Below are 24,051 nucleotides of genomic sequence, written 5' to 3'. Positions count from 1 at the left end.
TTTTTTTTTCTTTACAGATAGAAAAAAAAGTGAAAGGCAGGAGATATGCACCTTCCCACTGAACAAAAGGAAAGGTAATTCCCTCAGTTCTTAAGGAAGAGAAAATGCAGACTTCTCAAGGGTTGCCTTCAACCCAGAGCAAGTGCAATCACTTTCCTGAGTGCTTTTTTGTGTGGCCACAATCTACTATCTCCTTACTCCCCTCTGGGATTGGGCTTGATCTTTTCAACACATCTTTGTAACCAGGAGCTAGAAAACACAGGATTTAAACATGGTGGGAAAGGAAGGATACTGAGGTCATGTGAACAGCAGGACAATCAAGCAGCTGTTGAGTTGGAGAGAAAAAGCTGGATCTTATCAGAGTAGATGCTGTCAAGAGTCACGAGCTTACATGACATAAAATTACACTTGTTTCAAGTATGCCATCACAAAATGCCAGCCTGACATTAAGCTGCTTTACAGAGGTATCATGTCCTTAAACAGCCTGCTGAATATCTGTCACTGGGGTGCCACTTTCCTCCCTGATTTTGTGATACCCTGGCTTGCCTCCAGGCGCTGTGAAGAGTGTCACCAACTTAGAAAAATTCTTAAAAGGAAATTAATTTTGATTTCCTTTGACACCCTAGAGATTGTCCTTTTTAGCTGGGATGGAGATCCAGCCTCCTCTCCCACATTAAGACGTGGCAGTTTACTGCGCATGTGAGAACCTTGGCTTGATACCCTCAAAAAACAAAAGCATTTTTAAAATTGAAGTATAGCTGATTTACAATGTTGTGTTCATTTCTGCTGTACAGCAAAGTGATTCAGATATATACATAATACATTCTTTTCCATTATGGTTTATCATAGGGTATTGGATATAGTGCCCTGTGCTCTACAGTAGGACTCTGTTGTTTATCCATCCTCAATATAAGAGTTTGCATCTGCTAACCCTAAATGCCCAGTCCTTCCCTCCCCCGCCCCACCCCCAGGCAACCAGAAGTCTGTTCTCTATGTCTGTGAGTCTGTTTCTGTTTTGTAGATAAGTTCGTCTGTGTCATATTTTAGATTTCACATATAAGTAGTATTTGTCTTTCTCTGACTTACTTCACTTAGTATGATAATCTCTAGGTCCATCCATGTTGCTGCAAATGGCATTATTTTATTCCAAAAGCATTTTCTATATGATCAGTAACGTGTTAGGCACTCTACATGAATGATCTCACTTAATTCTCACTGGATTTCTAAGGTAGGTTCTATTATTATATTCACTGAAGTGGAAGTTCTGAGAGACCCAGGGACTTGCCTGAGATCACTCTGCTGACTAGTCAGCAGAGAATGGGGATTTGAACCCAGCACACCGACTGCAGGGCCTGGGCTTGCAATCAGGTTGGTGCTGCTTTCTTCAAAACCTGTGTCCAATGAGTGATCTAGGTTGGGAGGAGAAGGTAAATTAAGAAATATTTATAGAGGGGACACAAGAGGGCAAGAGACAAGAGAAAGCATCTCCCCTTTGTCTTTAGAAAGACATGTGGTTAAGAAAACAAGAAGAGGTTTTTCCTGGTAGGAACAGGCCACAGGAAGTGTGGCTGAGGAGAGCCAAGCGCTTTATGAATAAGGCAGCTGGAGCTTTCCATTTCCAGTGTTCATCTCCAACAGCACTGTTGTGATAGACCAGGAACGAATTCCCCAGTGAAACATCAACAAGGTAGGAAATGTCATAATTATATTTTCTATTATCCCCCAAAGAATACATTAGCATGGCAGACATGGCTATGATTTGAAAGAAAAGTGATATGTAGCAAACACAATTGCTGATAAAACAAGCTGAGTTTTTAATCCTCTGGTATTAACAAAAAGGCCAAGATAAGAAAGAGAGTCTCAGTTTTTTCTGTGCCTGTTCTCATGTGTAGTTGTAACTGGGCAAGAACCATGCTCAATTGGTTTGCTCTATGCTTTTCTCTAATGAGTAAACGTATATTCAGCATGTTCTGGACAACTCCCTGGAGGTCAGGTTGGTACCTGAATCATCCAAGCAATGATTTGGGTGCCACCATCTACCTGCAGTTCAAACGAACCAACAAACAGAAATCCAGCCATTGTTCTTGACTCAGCCCTTCTCACACTTACCTTTCCATTAAGTTTCCAGTTCTGTCCCCAGAACCGATCTCAAGTTCACTTATTTCATTCTCTACTGCCATCACCCTTGTCTTAGACAAAATTATCTTTTGTCAGGATCAGAAACAGAAGCCTTCTAAAATCAATCTCTAAAATCAAAATGGTTTAAGCAAATACATATAAACCATGTGCCTGTTTGAAACCCTCCGGCCATGGCTTCCTAAGTACTCCAGAAACAGAGTCTAAGCCTTGCTTCTTATGCCTCAGCCGTGGAAGCGCCTCTCATTCTTCAAAAGGCTCATGCTCTCTCTTTAGGCTTTTCCATTTTCTGAACCTTCTGCCTGGAGACTTGTTTTTCCTCCTTATTCTTTAGGCCTCAGCACTGACCTCCCCTCTCCTGGAGTCATTCTTGTGGTGAGATTGGCAACCCTTCCCAGCCACTCTCTTCATCCTCGTTTCCCTCATAATTCTCTTCATAACATTTATATTGTGTCTCGAGCCATTTCTATTTTCTTTTTATATTCTGTCAGAAGGTAAGCTCTATAAGGGCAGAATTCTCAAATGGATGGGGCACATTTGTAGAAACATTAATGGATAGGCTAATTATTTTGAGACATTCCTCTGGATGGGAGCATGCAGAAATTTCTTCTTACTGACACCGAGGCAAAGAGCCTAATAAACTTGGTGTGATCTTTTCTGTCTCAATCTTTCATAAATCTTTGCATCTTTGGAACCCTAATGAGACTAAGAGAGGGGAATAAATAAGAATTTTTTTGTAAATACATGAAGATATTCTTGTAAATCTTCATTTCTTATTTCATATGGTCAGTCATTTTTAAGCAGGAAGCGAAATTGATGATTTATCCTTGAGTAATCAAATTTATTGCCATCAATTATATTTTCCAATAGCTTTTAACTGAATGGAATGATTATGTCTAAGAAGCATGAGTTTTTTATAGGGAAGGGCAAGACTTCTGTTTCGTCTGTCTATGATGCTCATTGCAGAGATAAAGCTCGCGTCTAACGTGGTCCTGCCATGCGCACAGCGGGGCCCCTCTCTCAGCTATGCATCAGGTCTGTTTCCTTAGTTCCCTTTAAAGACGTACGTATCAAAACCGTCAATACGTTTTGGTCACGGATTCTTCTTTATTCTAGTTTCAATTTTCACGCCTGCACCAACAGGTGTGCGGCCCCAGCTTTTTGATGAGTCAGCACAGTCTGGATGTGTTAGTGTCGTTGTGTGTGTTTCCCAGGATGTAGGGTCTGTGCTCACTTTGGGAGCCTTAGTCTAAAATCTGGCAACGAATATCACTAGTGTCAAAGGGGTAAACATTTTTTTTATCTTTATGGTGAAAATAAAGATGAAATAAGTCATCCTGAGTTGATTCAACATTAATACCAAATACTTTTAATTCTTTCTGAAAATATTTACAGAATTTATTTCTGTATATCAAAGCAGATGTTATATTCTTAGGCAATTTGCTTCTTATCTTATATTGTAGCTTCTTGTACATTTTTGTAATAAAGGGTTTCTACATACTGGATTTTCCTAAAGAGAGAAACATGGCTTGTATTTCTGATTTAGTTTCTTGGGATATAATAACCATGTCATGGGTTTTGTTATCTTTAAATAAAAACAACTTGTCTATAATACATAGATTTGTTAATATTATATCCTCAGTTTGCCAAAATGATGTAAAATAATTTGATTTTATGTATTTTTCTGATTTTCCTTGCTACTCTTTAAGTATTAGAATGCTGTGGAGATTTTATAATACAGAGATTTTCCGTAGTCTAACCTCAGGGAAAACTTATTACTGTCTTTATAATTACTCAGTGGGTATGAGAAATACGTGCTCAGTGATCCATCTCATTAATGGGTCTTGTCTTGACTGACTTGAAAAGAACCAAGGAAAGAATTTGACGGATTTGTTCAGTCAGGTACTGTCCTTGATTTCTCTGAGTGACTTTCTCTCCTCTTCACCCGCTTCTACCTGTGCTCATGCCCAATAATGAAAAGCTCTTACCTTCAACGCAGAGGAGACCAGACCTTCCATACGGACAGAGGCAGACAATGTCTGTCCCGGATTTAGGAACACAGGTGGCACCATTTCTACATGGGTTGCTTTCACAAGTTGCAAACTGGCACTGCTTGCCCGAGTACAGCCTTGGACAGTCACAAAACCAAGTTTCACTATCACTGAGAAGGGAAAAGCAATTATAAAACCAATCAGAAAACAAAAAATGATCTTTTACACACACACACACACACACACACACGCACACCCCCACATACACACACAAATAAAATTAACAATTGTGTCTTGTCTAGTAAGTGGAGTTTTTTCTTCTCTCTTTCTCTTTCTGTGATTTTAAACTTATGAGTATTTGTAGCTGTGTACTTTACATTGAAAGAAGATTAATGGCTTTTTAGATTGTTCAAAGCCATGCATTCTATTTTAAGCAGTCTATTTTTATTTTTTATTTAACTCATCTTTTATTTCACCTAAGGTGCCTTTGCAGGGCTTCATTAAATAGGTGTGGTGTTGTCTCAATAAAGTGCTTCAAATGTCTACTAGAAAAATCCATTTTAGGCTCCAAGCTCAGAGGAGAATTTCAAGCTGGGGCTAACCTTCTCCACAGAGGACAAGTCCTCCAAGAGCCACCCTTCTGTTAATTAAGAAAGCAAAGCACAATGGGGAGCTGTAATGACTACACAGCTCTCCAGCTTAGACTTTGGCTTGGTGGCCCCAGGCCCAGAGTCACCTGTGAAAGAAAAGCTCAGGAAAAATACTCCTCTCAGCTGCTGGGGAAACACTCTCCAGAGGGGACAGTGACTTAAATCTGTGGTTTCTGCCTTCCCTGCATCTATTCCCCTTTTAAAGTAACAGTAGTTTTAGTTTTCACTTCCAGACTCCCAGCCCTCAAGAATCTCAGCCCCCTGATTGGGAGGGGCAGACCACCTCTTGGTGTCAATCACAGTGATTAGTGCAGGATGGACCCCAGGGCCAAAGTGTTGGTGGCATCTGCCTATCCAGAGGGCTGAGGATAAATAACTAATATGTAGCAATGAAAATATTAGAGACTGGGTGAGACAGATAGATTATTGATGATATTATTTGGGTATTAGATCCAACCATTATGCAACGGTTATATAAGCTAGGTATCTCAACCCCCTTTTAGTTTTTAAGCCAATATGAGTTGCGGTTTTTTTCACTTGCAGTAAAATGAAGGTCATTTAGTATTGATGTCCTTTCCTTCTATTTTTTCCCCTTTCTCCTTGTTACCTCAGTCCACCACGTACCTTGCCATATATGGATCTAGGTTTTTATCTTTCCTGCTTTCATCTTATCTTCTAAACATGACTGTTAACTCTTAAGGGTAGGTGCCAGGACCACCCTGAAAATTAGGAAGCTAACATATTTTGTCTTCATGACTCAGCCTCCTCCCAGTCTGGTTGTAGATTTTACCCACACTATGGACTTGTTCTCTTGTCCTTCTCATCTTTCTGGTCTCTCGATAGCTTCCTTACATCTTTTAATCCCCTTTGTCCAAAATAAATTTGCTCACAAGAAAGTATCATATTCTTTCATACTAATGAATACCCGACTTGGAAATCTGGTGAGGTTTCCCTTTCCTAAAATGTCTATACTTTCTATTATTTATCAACATGAATGGGGTGAAGCAATGGGGAAGGTATGTATCAGGTAGCTGGTAAAGCTGACTTTGGTGGGGTGAGGCTTTGAGACCTTCAGATTTTGCCAACACATAAGGTGATCCTGTAAGTGATCAGTAATTTACTTATTTTATAACTTTCAGGGCAACTTGCTTAGCAGTTTACAAATAGTAGAAAATATCATAGGTTTCTGGAGTTGGGAAAAAAGTTAAAAATCAATGTCACCACCCTAGACAAACTCTTCTGTTTTGGGGCAACAAAACAAAGTTTTGAGGACTTTTGAGTCAACATTGTGCCTTCTTGCCTGAAAATAGTGGTGAAAGAATAGCCAGACCACCTGGCAGGTACAGAGATGCCTTCTGGTGGGACTTAAAGGTTAATTAGGAGCTTAATGTGGTTTGGGGCTATGGTTAAATCTAATGTAACTTTCCCCCACCCACCTAACTTGGAGTTAAAAGCTCAGCATTAAGCACATGTTTTCTAGGACAAAGTGTAGGAGTATAACACTCTTGAAAGCTGCATTCTAGATCAAATTTATCTTTCTGTAGTAAAGGAGAACACCACATATATGAAAGTCAAACAAATCTAAATATTGATTGATTTAATATAATCAATCATATAGACTTAACCCAAGATGCTTTTATGTTAAACCAAGGAAAACACTAATTTTAATCATGTTCCATTGATAAATCAAGTCTTATTTCCTTTTTGTTTTCATCAGCTGTTGGGAGAATTTGCTTGTATAAATTCATGGGAAGATGACAATTGTCTGCACTGTACATCAGTAGACAGCTAGAGCAGAGAGTGAACTAAAAATTCTCTAGAAAACACTCTATGAAAGGGGAAAATGCCTTCTCTGGCTAACCAAGGGCAAGGGTCCAAAGCCCTCTGGCCCATCTTGGTATTTCATTAGTATGTTATTAGAAAGAATCAGCTTTAACAAATTGAGATTTTGCCAGATGATGGTACCTGTATACACTTCACTTCAAAGTGTACCTTCAAATCCCAAAGGATTTCCTGGAGAGCCAGGTACTTCACCAGTAGTTTTAATAAAATAAATCTTTGCTACCAGCTGTGTCACATCAGAATCTAAAGGTTACTCCTATTTAGACCTTGCCAAAGATCTCATTCCTAAATCCCAACTTCTTCAGAAGCCAGCAAGTCAGCTGTTTTTGCTGTCACATAACTCACTTCAGTGCCTCTCTATACCCTGAAGCAAATGGCAGTGTCGACCAGGAAGGTGAGTGACCTGAGGTTGAAGGACCCTATGTAACAGTCGATTTTTGGATAACGATTAAAACAATGTCACCCTCCCTCACCCAGTTTATTCCAGATGTTGTAACGTTGTTGTGAATTTATTGGGGACTGTTTAATTAGTTACGGGAGAATTATCCACATGGAATATGCAAACCATCTAGAAAACTGTTTTGCAAACCTTCCTCTAAGGAGGTCAGGACAATTTTCTCAATGGAAAGTAGCTGTGGGAGAGAACTTAGATGTTGAGGAAGCTTTTACCTGTACTCCAGAATACCGTATTTATTGCCAACTGCTGTCAACCAGTATCCTCTGTCACTGACAGAGCCATGTGCCATGGGATAAATGAGCGTTGCTTCTGCTCTTGTTGGGGAGACAACGTAAGTGCATGAACTAGTCTCTGTAAGACATAGCATGTGTATGTGACAAGAGAATTTAGGCAGTAGCAAGGATTTTAAAGTCTTAGTTCTGTAATGCATGGATTCAGATGTCGGTGGCTTCTAAAAGCTGGCCTGAACTACACAATGTTACCAGTGAATCTCCCGTGGAGATCTTAAAATGTGCATTCCTGAGCTCCCCTTGCTCTCTGAGATTCTGATTTAGAAGATCTGGGGTGAGGTCGAGATTCTGCAGTTAAAAAATGTTATCAGGTGATCCTCTTGCATAGTCTATTTGAGCTTAAACCGGCTCTCCAGAGACTAATTTTCTCTCCAGAGTAAAAGCTTGATGGGCACTAGTTACTATTGTGTTCTTAGCAGGATGCCAGGACATTATAATTTTCTTTCTTTTTGGGGGCAACATTTTGACTTTTGACTAACATACATCTGAAAACATGATATTTACCCATCAAAGTACAAAGATTAGAGGGTTTTTATTTTACTAGTGCCATATAGGGTCTATTGCACATATATTTTACACTTGTCAACAACATGAAGCAGAAAAATATTCACTCATTTTAAACCTTAAAAAAACCCACCCATCTAAGTGTATGCAAACATCTGTATATTTTGCACTATAACTGCTACAATGTATTTGATTACAAGTCACAATACAGTCAGCATATCAAATGATTGTCATTAAGTTTCTATGTTTATTAAAAATTATCTTTAGAAAATTTAGCTAACAAAGTCAAAGATGCTGGCTTGAAAAGGATGCTCCTTATTTACATAGCACAGCCAGATGCCTGAAAACCTTCTAGAACTAAAAGGGCTCCTCATGTATTAACTTAAAAAATAAATAACTCTTTCTGCACTCTCTGTATCTCACAGATCATTAATGGATTTCAAAGCTGACCACCCACAGTGTCAAGAGAGGGAGATTCTCAGCAGGAAAATGTGCAAGAATGAATCCTTATGAATAATGTCTCTAGACACTTCTAAAAAATAAAATGACTGTTGGCAAAAAGAGCCCATCTCTCTTCATAGGCTCTTCTATTTATAGCACACGTCACAGGCTTAGGGAAGAATGCAAAAGAGATCCTGAATAGCTGTGGTTCAAGAGGGACTGCCATTCTACTTTCAGGAATTTCCCAAACTACAACCACAGAGCAATCCCCCCACCCCCAGAATTCCTTCACATTTTTGAACTCCTTTCAAAGAAGTTTTCAGCTGTGTGTGGAGACTTGCTCTCCCAGCACCACACATAGTTGTTTTGTCTGTCTCTAAGACAAAGCTGCCTAAAAGGATGCTATTTCTTGCAACAAGGCATGCCATCATACTGGACATTTTTCATTTTTAACTTTTGCTTTTTAAAAGTAGCCAAACCTGAAAATAATAGAAAAAAATCAAAACGAAAATTATCTTAAGGTGGTCTGGAAAGTGAACTAGGAGAAACATCGCTTGTATAATCTACCCATGAACAGAGAGGCTGGAGAAAATGTCTTTCTGTTTCAGGAGCTTTTTACTTTAAATGGAAAGAATTTACCAAAGGCAGAAACAAAGAAGATGGAAAATGATAAGAGCAATAATAAAAGTCACAGACTCACATGTGAAGAAAATATAAAACATACCTAAAACAGGAATAATTCACAAAAGATATAAAATACTTTTGTTTCTTCCTGTTCTAGGAGCTACCGATTCTATCTCATGGGTATTTTGTGAAGAAAATTTGAATTTATGTTATAATCTCTCTCTTTTTCTCCCTCTATCCCTCCTCCTCTCTCTTAAAACCATGGTTCAAGACCTTTTACAAAAGGTCTTCATTGATAAAGAAAAATGATCAGAAATTCCTTCCCAGCAAGAGACATCTTTTCCATTTCTTTTGCTTTGGACCCACTTGTCCTTATGAAATGGAGTTAAAGCCTTGCTTCCAAGGGAGGAGACTCAGAAAATATCAAACCCCAAACAGAGAGCTAACATAGTAAAAGTGGCCATAAGCTAAATAAATTAAATGAGATATGCTTGAAAATGTGCCTAGCACAGTATGTGACACTGATCAGCTATTCATTATATTTTAGGGAAAAGAGGGGGCATAGGTGAAACATATGATTAATTGAGCCTGAATCAGTTAATGATGGCATAAAAGCTATAGAATGGAATCTGATACAAAGAGAAGTGGTCTGATTTGACCCAACAATTTGACTCCTAGACAAAAAGCCAATAAAAATGAAAGCATATGTCGACACAAAAACTCATAATGAATGTTCATTGCATACTCATGATAACCAAAAGACAAAAACAACCAAATGTCCGTCAACTGACAGAAAACAATTTATATGAAATTTGCAGAATAGGGGAATCTATAGAAACAATAGATTAGCGATTGTCTAGGGCTGGGTTGGAGGTGGAGGGATTAGGAGGTAATAGCTTAACAGTACAGGTTTTCTTTGTTGGGTGATTTTCATGTTCTGAAATTGATTGTGGTGATAGTTATACAACTATGAATATACTAAGTATTATTGAATTGTCCACTTTAAATGGGCAAATTATATGTGAATTATATCTTAATAAAGCTGTTACCAAATATAAAAAAAAAGTATGCAAAGAAGTAGGGAAAAAAACAATAAAGAGAAATGGGCTGGGACAGAAGGATATTGATGGGTGAGAAAATAAAATTGTGCATTAGAATGCATCATTTCATACATCCCCCAATTAATAAAAGTATCTTAGGGTCTTGAGATTAGACTTTGTGTCCAAGAAATGATTTCAGAATAGTTTTCCTACTCTGTGTTCATTGCAAAATTAGCCAGTTTCCAGTCCCATGCACCATAAGGGCATTTTGGGCAGGATTTAATATAATGTTATCAGTAAATGCAATGCTGATGAAGCTCTGGAGTTCTCAGATAATTTCCTGTAAAGATAATGTGCCTATTTGGAGGCTATTTAAGGCTAGGAGAGTTGGTATAAGCTTTCAAAATGCTATTTTAACTCCTACTAAAAAGAAACAAAAAATTCTCTTAAAATGTTTAAGCCAACAAATTGTTGTTTCACGTGCTCCCCTGACCTCAGTCACGTTCACACACATACAGTTTCTACTCAGCTATTTCCATAGTTAGTTCAACTGTTGTCGGAAGGTGGAAGCATGGCCTGCAACGTTGATGGTTGTTCTTTTCTAATGTCAAGGACTATTTACAAAATTGCTGTAGGGGAGAATTTATTCCTCACAAACATAAGGAATAGTAAATAACAACTCTAAAAGACACGCATTTATGAACACTGAAACATTTTTATGAGCATTGCTACATTGTTGAATCTGCAACAAGAAATGTAATTTTTTGTTTTGTTTTTTTTTTTGGCAATTTGTTGCTTATTTCAGGTCCTCTTTTTCCTCAAATCTTTATGTTCTAATTTTGGGTTGGGGGAAAAAGCAAGAAATTTAGAGAAGTTCTTGCCTTTTATACTCTTATACTTATTCAGGCTTGCTCTTATAGTACAGTTTGCATCTCTGCCACTAGAGCAAGAGGGTGACATCTGGAACGGTCCCAGATCTTATGCAGAGTCAGTGTCTTGAATGATACAGACCATATATTATTGACTGGCAAGATGTTTAGTGTCTATCCCTTGAACCACATGGTATATTTAGCTTATAATTTTGAAGGTCATATACAAAGTTGGGCACACAGTTATGAGCAACAATATCGAGTTTGCCATTCAGTACTGACTCTGTACAAGAGGTCGTTTCCTCAGTCCCAAACCCAGTTCAAGTCTTTGTCTTGGGCAGCTCCTTCGCTGTAGCATAGCCTGCACGTTTAAGTTAGTCCAGATCACGTTCTCTGTTCATCTGACTTCTTTTCCCCTTCCACAAAACGGTTGTTCAGATCTTTCCCAGTCTCTAAGCCCTGTGACCCATACTCACGTGGGATGACTTCATTTCTGACTCAATAGTTAAAATTTCAGTCATCAACATCAGTGCTTGACTTTCTACATCATCTCCTGCACTTACTTCTCCACCCTTCTCTCCTTTTGCCCAGTTGAAGGATTTTGGGCAGGGAAGTAATCATATTATGTTTTAGAATTTTTATTCTAGGGCTGTTACTGTCCCAAGTGTGAAAGCCCATCTACTGACACTGGGTTGTGGTGAAGGAAAATGCAGCATTTGTTGCAGGGCACCCAGCCTGGCGCCAAGCAAGGAGACCAGGCAGTTCATGCTCAAAAGACCCAAACTCCCTGATGGCTTTCAAGGGAGGGTTTTTAAAGGCCAGGTGAGGGAGAGGATAGCAGGGTGTGTGACCTATTTGCATACATCCTTCTGATTGGTTGGTAGTGAGGGAACAGGATGATGTGTCGGGAATCTCAATCATCAGCCTTTTGTTCCCAACCAGTCTGGGGTCTACGTGCTGGTGGTCAGCAGGTAGTTAACTTCTTCCACCTGGCGGGGGTTTTAGTATCTGCAAAACAGCTCAAGGACATGGCTCAGGATATTATCTATAGCCCTTGAAGAGGAACTAAAAGTTCTGGACTTTGTTTTATGAAAGAACTATTATTAATTTGTCTTGTTTGAAAATTTTCCTTTGTTTCTGTGTTTTCTCACTTCTCTGATTAAACTTGCTCTTTGGAACTCAGGGAAGGCCTAGGAGGCTAAAGCTTTTCTACAAAAAAGAGGTGGGGGACATGGAGGTCTGTTCCTGGGAAGGCCCGCAATCCTGCTAGGTTTCAGGGCTACAGTGTGGAAAATGTACTGGGGGGACACTGAGGGAAGGGGGGTTTCTTTCCTAGTTCTGATGTGCTTTCTTCTTCTTACTGCTGCTGGGGCACCCAGTGGTGCTCACTCCCAGCAAATTTCAGCTGTGCTTCCAAGTATGGTTTTCCAGTGAGTTCTGCTGGCCCTTTGTTGTTGTGGGCAGCACCTTGGTGACTCAGCAGCAGCCCTGTGGGTGCCTTCTCGGGGAGGTCCTCACATCCCAGAGGATGAGTCAGCAGTGCCCCTGCCCGGTTTCCTGGGAGCCTCTTTAGCACCCAGTAGGTAGCTTCCTCTCCCATTTCAGGCCTGTGGCACCTTTGTGAACTTTTCCACATCCAGTGGCCACACTCTCTGTAAGGTGGTCTCAATACCCGCCAGTGTGTGTTTGTGTGTGTGTGTGTGTGTGTGTGTGTGTGTGTATGTGTGTGCTCCAAATTTGTTCCTTCCCTGAGTATTCTTCCTCAGACCTGGGAGAAGGGAGTGCTCCCTACATTCACTATACCTAAACTCTTTAATGCACTGTTTACATTTTAGGAGTTAATACTCTGTTATTTGCTAATAATTCTTCATATTCAACTTTCCTAAGTGACTATGTGGCTTCTGTCTCCTGCCAGACCTCAAGTTATACACAGATTAGCCAGTTGTGTAGGTTATTAAAGAAATCCAAGCAGAAGTGTAGATAAACCCAATGGAAGTGGGCATAGAGAGAAATGGTTTGATACATGTTTAGAGGAAAAATATTTAGCTAACCTGATGATTGGTTTCTGGTTTGGGCAATGGCATAGATTTTGCTGCCATTCTTGGAATTGAAGTATAAAGATTTGGAATATAGAGGGAATATATAATGAACTCACTTTTACATGTATATTATTTGAAGCATCCATGGATATCCTAGTGAATATGCGATGTAGTATCAAAATAAACTGTATGAATGTAAAAATAATTTGATTTCCCTTAAAATTAAGAGAACCTATGGATTACAATGCTAGTTGGTGTTGAGGGAGAGGCAGCTGAAGGAAAATAAACTTTGACTCAAACACCGAAAGAATTTAAAGTGCTGGATCAACTACTTACCATGTCAGTGAAATGAGAAAGGTTGCACTAAAGTATTTGTCCATTTTACTTTTGTTACCACTGCATGAAAAGATACTCGTGTGTGTGGGAACATGGTATGGGAAAGTTCTTTTCAAGCTTAAATGAACACATACTTTTTTCTTGGATAGATACAGTTAACATACATGAAAAAGCTGTTGTTCCCAAGAGCAATTTGGTGAGCTTATTGGGGATAGTTGTGAAAGTGAAAACTATGCCCGTAGGAGAGAACTGACTAGATAGAAAGCATTGCAGCTCCTTTTCACACAACTGTTCTGCAGACAATGGTGACGATGATGATAATTCATTATCAAATGAACCATCTGGGAGGAGTACTAAGAGGACAGCAGGAGTAAACAGAGACAGACCCTAGCAAAGTGTGGGCACGGTTTTCTTTTGTTTGGGGTCATAATATTTCCCCTTAGCTTATTATACTGAATGTATGATTAAACATAAAGTGTTCCCACCTTAAACTAAGTCTGAAGTAGAAAGGCCGTGGTTTTATTTTAACTGCAATACTATCTGGAAACTCATTCTATTAGGGTTCAAATTTACATATATTTAGGGCATGATTATAGAGTATTATTTTGTATTAAGTTGATAAAAATGAGATAAAAAGGTCAGAGAACTGAAAACAGCTTTCCTGAAGAAAGAACTACTGACAATAAATCACTGCTTTGCTACCTTTGATATAAGTGTGCTTCTTTTCCTTTTTCTTTTTTCCTTTAATCCTGAAAGGGATAATTTGAGTTTTAAATACAAGAGGTTGAAAGTGGCTTCAGGCTTTTTCAATTAAAAGTTTAAGTTTTCAAGTTCTTTGTCCTGGAAAAGACTATCTCTTCTTGGAACTGGTTGACATGTTAAATGGACTATTTCTTTGAAAACCCTGTACAATGGCCAGCCTTCATCAAAAGGTGCTTCAGCTAGAGGCGAGCTTCTCAGTTCAGTGACCTTACGGACGGTAAAGGGTAGTTTTAAAAGGTATTGATGCCTAGTTAACACTTTTTTTGGACGCTCTATTAGATGTAACAATTTTCTTTTACATTAAATGGATAAAAAAAAGAACAGTCAACTTTCCTGCTGTTTCAATAGTTTCAATTAGTTTCTCCCCCTCAATTATTCCATCAGATTGGCTCCATTGCATTTTGCTATTTGGGGGGATCATTTTAAGCCCCTTTCCCAGGAGTTTATTATTTTTAAAACAATGATTCACCATAAAATGCATCTCCACCTGCAGGAAGCAATTCCTAAATTGCTTCACGTGACAAATCCCAAACCGCTAGGCTCACTATAGCACAGAAATAGAACTGGTTTGGAAAAGGATTACATATTGGGTCCAGAAAACCTTCTTCTGAGACAGGTTATGGCACGGAGCAGATCTCTGAAAGCTAGAGGCTACTTTTCTTTTTATTTTTTTAGTACAATTTATTTGAAGTTTTCTTTCATTTGTTTGAAATATTTCCTGGTAAAAAAGTTAGATTTCCTGGTGACTAACATATATGAGTTATTTAGTTGGTACAAATTCTCCAATCAGTTCAAACTGAATGACATTTTTCTATGCAACTTAAAATGGATTTGAATAGACACATATTTTAATACTTTTTTCTCAGAATGTATAAATCTTGAATTCAATTCCGAATTCATTTCATTTAAAGTTAATTCCTCCCTCTGCCCCTCCATGACACATATATGCAAAGTATTCAGCACCAAGTTATTTCTATTACTCATGTAATAGAGTTATATTTTTGGCATAAGCTTTATTTATAGGAAAGTGTAAAATGGGTTAGAAAATCTTCATTTATCTTAGTTGCTTTAAGTCTAATCAAAGTAAAATAGAAGTCAAAAAAGCAGGTCAAAGGACAAAGACTTGTTTGCTAGTTTAATCACATGTAGGAAGCTATTGTTCTCCTTGGGACTTAGAGCGGTTGATTATTCTACAGGATTTTAAAAGACAAGGCACAATTTACCTTAATCCTACGTCAGCATGTTCCTGAAACTGATTAGCCTTTCACACTAGAAAGAAGAGACACATTAGAACTTTCAATCGAAAAATCCTGCAGCTACTTTCAACCTCTGATATCTAAAATCAAGTTATCTGTTTTTTAAAAAAAGTGAAAAGAACTAGCTAATCTGTAAATTAGTCAGGAGTCATTTGTTCTCAAAAAGTATTGTTAGTGACTATCCCAGTTCCTTCATGAAACCTCTAGGTGTGAAGGTGCATTGTAATATATAAAACAGGACTATTTAAGGGATGCTTTGTTCTTTTACAAAAGGTGTCACTCAAGTCTCCAATAAATAGCTTCATACAAATATTTTTCAGAGATATCCCATCTGCCAAAAGCAAGGTTGTCACATTGTGTTTGGTTTTGCACTGAAGTTCCTTGAAGACAGTCCATAAGCCTCCTTGAAGGGAAAAAGGACAGGTCTTTTACCCAGCCTGCTGCACCTCAGCCAGAGCTAGTTTGCTGTCATTTTGAATCATTCATTTATTCACTCAATCAGCAAATATGACCTCTCTATGCCAGACATTGCTAGGCACTGCAGTGAATAAAATAGATCTTGCCCCATTTTGTATTGAATTTACATTCTGAATGGGGAGACAGGAATTAAGAAATTAAGTATACAATTACAAATTATATTAAGTGCTAAGAAAGATGATCGCAGATGCTTCAGGAGAGGACAGCAGGAGGCTTTTTTTAGATGAGTGATCAGAGGGGAATTTTCAATAAAATTAATAATTGAATGGAAATATAAAAAATAAGGAATTGGCCTAGGTAAAGAGTGGGGTGTGTTTCAAACAGTGAACAACACATATGAAGGACAAGATATGAGCAGCAGCCTGGCATATCCTAGGACTCAAAAGCAGCCATTTTTGCCTAGAGTTCAAAATAAGGGAGGGAGTTTGAAGAACCAAGCAGAGGCTAGATCCTACAAGGATGTCTCTGATTTTATATCCAAATATACCCAACAGTTAACTTAAACATAATTAGTGTGATGTTTTTCCCCTTCATTTGAGCAAGGTGATACTCTGTAAAAAATTCCTGCTACACATCATAACATAGTATTCATCTTTCTTTCTTCAATGGATTCCTTCAGCTAGTAACCAGTCACAACCCTCCCCAGCTTTTAAAGCAATGGCTTCCTCTTATATGTGCAACAAAATTCAACCTTTTTTTTTTTTTTTTTCTTAACCGGAGCCCACAGGTCTGGACATGATCTGGCCCCTCTTCCCTCTGATCCATTGTCCTCTTACTTTAGAAGCCCTGGACGTGCCATGTCAAGTCCCCTCGGCTCCACTGACTGGAGCAGCTATCCTAGGCAGCTCCCTGGGAGCCCAGGCTCACCGCACTCTGCCAATTTCTCACCACAAGAGTGCAAATCATTTTTGCCTTGGGCTCAGAAGTTCACACAGGCTCCTTCTTGCCCTGGGCAGAGGCAGCCTGAAAGAGCAGCATTAACGCCTCTGGGACAATCTTCAACCAGTGGTGGTTGGAAGGAGTGGAAAAATGCTTCTTCCTTTCACCCTTCAGTTGCCCACTTCTTGGAGACCTTCTGTGGGCTTCTCAGGAGGTTCCAGCAGAATTGAGCCCCTGTCACCTAGAGCAGCGATGCAATAACTTCCCTTTCTCTTGACCTTGCCTTGCTCTGTCTCCTGGCCCCCAGTCCTTCACTGGCTCCTTGCCATCACTTCTGATAAGTTGCTTGTACCTAAGCCTGTGATACAACCTCTGTTTTGGGGAGAACCCAAACTGTGGTCCTGACTTTGCAAACATTCTGTGTTTGCTCTCCATTTAGGCTCTTTGTGCTCTGCCTGGAACTTTCTTCTGCCTTTGTATAGCTTTACAGTGGGCCTTCTCATGATCAAATTTCAGATGGAATGTTATCCTCTGAGAGGAGTCTTTAATCTAATGTTGCTCCCGCACTGCTCATTTCTGTTCATTACATTACTCTTAATATGTTTATTACAGCTGATCACTTTTGAAATATTCCTATTTATTTTCTTATTAATTTAGTTGATTATTTACTGTCTACTGCCTAGAATGTAAGCTCCAGGAGAGCAGAATCCTTACTACACTACGAAGTTGTGTTCTCAGAGCTTGGAACAATGGCTGACATGTAATGATTACCCAATGAATGTGTGTTGAGGAATTTAAAAATAAAATTCTATGCATTTTCAAGGGAAAATAAAATATATAATGTAATATTTTTCTTTTAAGAACACATACCTGAAACAATCTCCTAAGTGTTTCTATTGCTTAGGAGAGATAAGTAAAACTTGTATCAAGTAAATGAAAAGATCTGGGTTGTGAATACTTGTGTGTATACATATGTGAAGATTCATTGAGGGCACCCTTGAGATGCGTGTGCTTTACTGTATGCAACTTATCTTTAAATATAGATTTTAAAATGTTTTGACCTGGTTTGGTTCTTGGTGAACAAAAATATAAACCACTTCTGCATTATTAAGAATATAAAGGCTACTTTCATGTCAATGTATTTTCAGATAATCCATCAAATTCTGATTTTTGAAATCTTACTAATCAAAGAATACTTTGGGCACATTTTTACATTTAAATGATCAAATTCACTTTATTAACAAAGCAAAAGATCAATCTATACCACATAAGTTCCCGGAGAGAAGGAGTCTTTCTTCCATGAGGACGTTTAAAAAAATAATAGGACTTTTGATAGTGAGGAACTGGGCATGTGTATTAACAAGTTACTAGATGATTATGGTACACATCTCTGGTGACATGATTTCCACATTTTCACAATATTTCTACTGTACATACCTAAACCACTTTGGGAGTAAAAAGAGAATATTTTGAATGAGTCTGTCCAACTTTTTAAAAATTGGAAGCATTGGTTATAGTTGTACACTTTGGGTGGAATATTCTTCTTCCAATGTGAATGGTCTATAGTTATATCAAATAATTATCCATCAATAAATGATGACTGACAGTCTTTGCAAAGTGAGCTGTTTTCAAACAAAACATCTTTTATATGGCATGGTTTCAAGACCTAGAAAGAAACTTAAAAGTTGGCATCCTAGATCCCTAGTTTCTAGGTAAAAAAGGAAAAGATGCTCCATGTTTCTTGTCATGCCTTGATTTAAGGGACTGAATAATCTATACATTTTTTTTATTGAATAAAAGAAAACAGCTCTTTATCTACTGGCATGGGTCATACAAGGATCATCTTATGTCTGTTTGATTTCAAAGCACATTGACTTTTCTTTTGAGTACATTTTACAGGATTAAAACTTGACATATTTTAAGTTTGTATTTTAAGATATCTTGTCTACAAAACAAGACCTATTCTCCAGTTTGTATGTTAGATAATATGAAATCAAGTCACAATGGGAAATGCTATAGTCTGTATAGACAAAGCAAAAAGAGAAAAGATACACATATATGGTTGCACTGAAAAAAAATGGTATTACTTTAAGCTAATGTGTTAACTATTTAGAAGATTCCAGAAATAAGTACTGTCATGGAAACTGCAACATAATGCATTTTGAAAATGATAAATTCCTTAGGAATTTGGTAATAAGGTGATAAGAAGATGATGAGGTGTTAAAGAAGTTAGTTTCTGCTATGATTTTTTAAGTCCATTTTATCTTTATTGATGGCTTATAACACTTCAATCTGTATACTGACCTTTTATTCTGACTGCTACCTTAACTGTGCCTATCACAGATTTTTGGGAGATGAGTATAAATAATGAAAGGTTGAAAGTGCCCTCAAAATGTTATAAAATTGAGGGTTGACATTTTTCAAAAGTGCAAGAGTGAGAGTTTCAAAATGTTGAATATTACCATGGAAGGAAAGTGTACTTGGGAAAATTAAATCTGAGTGCAGAAAGTGAGGCAACTTTTATATTTGGCACAAAAGGTTGTTTCCTTACTTTTGGTAATGGAATATAATTAAGCACTTAATTGTTTTATTTTCATTCAAGTTCAGACATTGGGGGTCAGGTAGGTCAGGACACTGTCTGGCTCATTTATTGCAATAAAATACAAACAGTTGACCCAGCAGCAAACTGATGAAACAAGGGCCTATGAGTGAGACAGCAACTGCAGGTATAAGAACAAATTAGTTATTAACATAAGCTTGAAATATGTAAATGCACTACCTTGTTCTAAGGAAATGTTAATACATTTTTATTTATGCTGATTCTTGGGTATAATCAGAATATATCCAGCCTATTATGCAGTCCAATCTGAGAGGACCTTAACTAACTAAAAGGAGATTAAAAACTATTTTTGTTGGCTTTTGAAAAAAGAACAGAGGTGTTGAGCATAAATAGTTAAAGATATATCCTATTTAAAATGTAGATAACATCTTTGCCCACAATGTCAATGATTTCATTTTGCTTCAGTTGTTAATCAAATCAATTAAAATTGTACCAAGTAATTATAATATGAATTGTATTATCATATTCATTATTGAACGATATAAGAGAAAATGGAGGCATAATCATTGAATCAGTAGTTTGGATTTTGGAGACATAAAATTTTATTTAATATGTGTTTTATCTTAGAGATGAAGGAACTGAGAACTGTGAAGTCTTCACAGCTTGTTAGCATCAGAGTTGGAACCAGAAACGAAAGCCCCTATGAATAAAAGCAATAACTTTAGGACATAGTTGGTTAACCTGTCCTAATCATTCTATGAATCTCCATCCTGTCTGAATGACCTTAACAATAATGTTGGGATTTATCTATTCTGATTTTAATCCTATTCTGCTCTCCGTCTCCCTGGCATCTTTCAGTAAGATGCATCTACCAACCAACCCGTCACCTACAAGGTAAAATCTAGTCTGTCTGCTTGCCCTACGCACTTCTCAACCTCCAACTCTGCTACCCTGAACCAGACCCTTAATTTACCATCAGTGACAGATTCAACCTGGGCAGTTCCTTGGACCCACCCCCACCTTTGCACCTTTTTAAAAAAAATTTTTTTTAATTTATTTTTTTTATACAGCAGGTTCTTATTAGTTATCTATTTTATACATATTAGTGAATATATGTCAATCCCAATCTCCCAGTTCATCCCTCCACCCCCACCTCACCCCCGCCTCTGCACCTTTCCTACTGAGCTCTTCCCTCTGCTTAGCTTTCCCTTCCCCTAAACCCTCCTCTTCTTGACATGAGTAATTCTGATTTAGGCTTCAAGGATGAGATCAGCTTTTCCCTCTAGAGGAAACTGTTCCATAAGCTTGACAGACCTTCTCTTTGGAAAGGCTGTCCCTTCAATGTGGTCTTTCAGCTCCCATGGGGCTGCATAAAAATGGGCCCTGGGCCTGGAACACCTCCTTTCCTAGAGGTAAAGAGCTCACACAGCCTGTGCTGGGCGCATCACCTCCTGGGAAAAGGTTTTTCTCTGTTTCATGCTTAATGACTGCCCTTTTGTTCTGTTGAAGTGTGTGTCAAGGACCCGTAGGCATGTACTTCAGATTCTGTGGGGAGGAGTTGGGTCCTGCTGCAGAAGCACAGGAGAGGTTTGTAGGCCAGTTGCCCTGCATCAGCTGCCAGGGTCGGGGGAGAGGGACTTGGTCCATGACAGGAGGATGTGCTCCATGGGAACTGATTTTGTTCTGTCTCTTCTACGGAGTAGAGTAAGGAAAGAGCAAGTAAAGCCCTATTCCATTCAAGTGAAGGACTGTTGTGTTGTCCTTGGCAACTCCAATACAAGACGCCACGGGTAGAAGTGTGTGGAGTCCTCCGTGGGATTGGTAGCTGGTGTACCATGTTCTGCTCCCCTGGGACTGGTACTCGGTGTAAGGCGTTCTGCTCTAAACTTCCATGAACTTGGGGTAATCGTTTCTCTCTATTACCTCAAAGCCTTTGGTGCATATTTCTATGTTAACATTCACCACATTACTCGGATGTGTGTCTGTTGGTTCAACTCCACTGTAAAATACTTGAAAGATCATGTACGCTGGATGGGAACATCTGCCTTCCCTAATCTGTTAAACTGTTTTCATAATTTTCATAACTCTAACCATTTCCTACTTGATTATGAACCCCAAGTCTATATGTCTATTCAGGATCTTTTTTGTGAGTACCACGGTTTTATTACAACTGTACCTTCTAAGCAGTTCTTCTGTCATTATATATATCACAGTGCGTTGAATCATTTGTCTATAGGTCAGGCTTCCCAATATCAAATACTGCATCTTAAATCATTTTGTATACCTAATTCTTATGTACTAAGTAATTATTAAGTACTAAAACTGTTTGCTTAGTTATTTTTCTCATACTTTATTTTATTTTATTTTTTTTTTGCGGTACACGGGCCTCTCACTGTTGTGGCCTCTCCCGTTGCGGAGCACAGGCTCCGGACGCGCATGCTCAGCGGCCATGGCTCACGGGCCCAGCCGCTCCGCGGCATGTGGGATCTTCCCAGACCGGGGCACGAACCCGTGTCCCCTGCATCGGCAGGCGGACTCTCAACCACTGCGCCACCAGGGAAGCCCTCATACTTTATTTTTTAAAGCAATTTTAGGTTCAGTGCAAAATCGAGTGGGCAGTACAAAGAATTCCCATATACCCTCTGCCCCTACACTTGCACAGCCTGCCCTGTGATCAACATCCCACACCAGAGTGGGACATTTGTTATAATTAATAAACCTTCACTGACACATCATTATTATCTAAAGTGCATAGTTTACATTAGCGTTCACTCTTGGTGTTATACACTTTATGGTTTTGACAAATGTACAGTAACATATATTTACCATTACTGTATCATACAGAATAGTTTTGCTGCCTTAAGAATCCCCTGTGCTCCACTTCTTCATCTCTCCTCCTGAATTCCTGTTATTAGAATGTCATATGGTTGGAATCTTACAATATGTAGCCCTCTCAAATGGCTTCTTTTACTTAGTAATACACATTTGCTTTCTCCATGTCTTTTCATGGCTTGATAACACATTTCTTTTTAGCTGTGAATAATATTTAAGTGTTTGGATGGACCAGTTTATTTATCCATTCATCTGCTGAAGGTCATTTTGATTTGACCCATTTTGATTATGAATAAATGTGCTATTGCTTGATTATTTTTCATAATGTAAAAAAAAGTGTCTTTGCAGATATAATTAAGTATGTTGAGATAAGGAGATTATATCTTGGATTATCTGGGTGGGCCCAAAATGTCATTACAATTATCCTTATAAAAGAGAGGCAGAGAGAGAGAACTGCCTCAAACAGGAGAGGAGAAGGCCATGTAACCATGGCAGTAGAGACTGGGGCTATGCACACAGCCGAGGAACATTGGCAGCTGCAAGACACCAGACACAGAGTGTCTTCTACAGTTTCAAGAGGGAGTGTGGCTAGGAGCTGTCCTTGGTTCCAGCCCAGTAGTCCTGATTTTGGACTTCTAGCTTCCAGAACTGTGAGAAAATAAATTTCTGTTGTTTTATGTCACTGAGTTCATCGTGATTTGTTGCAGCACTCAGAGGAAATGAATATAAGGTCTTACCGTGTTTCTGCACTCAGTCATATGGTGCAGGTAAAAAGACAAATAGGGCACTGGCCTTGAAAAGTGGGAGTGGGGTCTGTAGGATAGGCAGGCTGTGACGTGAAGGAAAATGTGGCAAGCAATGTGTTTTCATTTCCCAGAGACAATAAGAATCCAGTAGACTGTTAAAGTAGGGGAGTGGCATCATCACCTTTGTCCTTGAGGGAGATGGAGAACCTGGAATTAAGGACACTAACTAATGAGATTGTTACTCTGATAAGAATTTGAACTGTACTGAAGAGGAGAGGTTTGAATTTAAGATTTTTCTATAGTGGAATTGGAGATATTTGGTAATTACAGCATTTTTGAGACGTGTTGCCATCTGGGCTCAACATTAGGGACAATTCCGTAGTAATGGTTTCTGCTCAGAAGCTTGGGCTTTCCCTACTTAAATCACATAAATTCTTCTGAAAAATGATTTATTATTTTGAAATTACTTTTTATCACAGATAATAGTCTTTTAAAAATGTGCCTCTAAATAATTGTTTCTCACATTCTTGATAGTTTTTATAAAAGTGTGAATGAATCAACCCAGAAATTTATACCACACACTACTTCCAGCAAGTAAAAACTACTAATTACTGTAATGATTTAATTTTAGGTGATCTCAAATATCACTTGAATGATGAATCAAATTATTGTGAATGGACATAACTATCTTGTCAAATATTAAGTCTCAGAGAAAAATATAAGATCAAATAAATAGCATTCTAAGTATACATTGATGGAATAATTTTGCTAATAATAAAATAGGGTAGTCATATTAGGAAGCAATGAGTTTTTAATACATCATTCTGAAGAATAAGTTCAATTCTTACATAAATGAAGTGAAAAAACATGGAGTCGTTGGGGGGCGGGGGAAGATGGAGGAAGAGTAAGACGCGCAGATCACCTTCCTCCCCACAGATACAACAGAAATACATCTACACGTGGAACAACCCCTACAGAACACCTACTGAACGCTGGCAGAAGACCTCAGACCTCCCAAAAGGCAAGACAGTCCCCACGTACCTGGGTAGGGCAAAAGAAAAAGGAATAAACAGAGACAAAAGAATAGGAACGGGACCTGCACCAGTGGGAGGGAGCCGTGAAGGAGGAAAGGTTTCCACACAATAGAAGCTCCTTTGTGGGCAGAGACTGTGGGTGGCGGAGTGGGGGAGCTTTGGTTCCTCGGAGGAGAGCGCAGCACAGGGGTGCGGAGGGCAAAGCGGAGAGATTCCCGGACAGAGGATCGGTGCTGACCGGCACTCAACAGCCCAAGAGGCTTGTCTGCTCACCCGCCGGGGTGGG

The 24,051-nt window shown here is 38.7% G+C and overlaps 1 protein-coding gene across 1 annotated transcript in view; it reads right to left on the bottom strand.

Annotated features, from left to right (window-relative positions):
* EYS (EGF-like photoreceptor maintenance factor) overlaps positions 1–24,051 on the bottom strand; it is a 1,631,219-nt gene that overhangs the window by 143,663 nt on the left and 1,463,505 nt on the right. Inside the window, 1 exon segment of the mRNA XM_024761621.1 lies at positions 4,125–4,297. Within this exon segment, the coding sequence (XP_024617389.1) occupies positions 4,125–4,297 (173 nt within the window).

The sequence above is a fragment of the Neophocaena asiaeorientalis genome, unplaced genomic scaffold (assembly GCF_003031525.2).
Source record: "Neophocaena asiaeorientalis asiaeorientalis breed wild unplaced genomic scaffold, Neophocaena_asiaeorientalis_V1.1 scaffold169, whole genome shotgun sequence".
Classification (NCBI taxonomy): Eukaryota; Metazoa; Chordata; class Mammalia; order Artiodactyla; family Phocoenidae; genus Neophocaena; species Neophocaena asiaeorientalis.
Note: the sequence above shows the minus strand (reverse complement) of the source record. Positions and strands in the feature narration are given on the sequence as shown.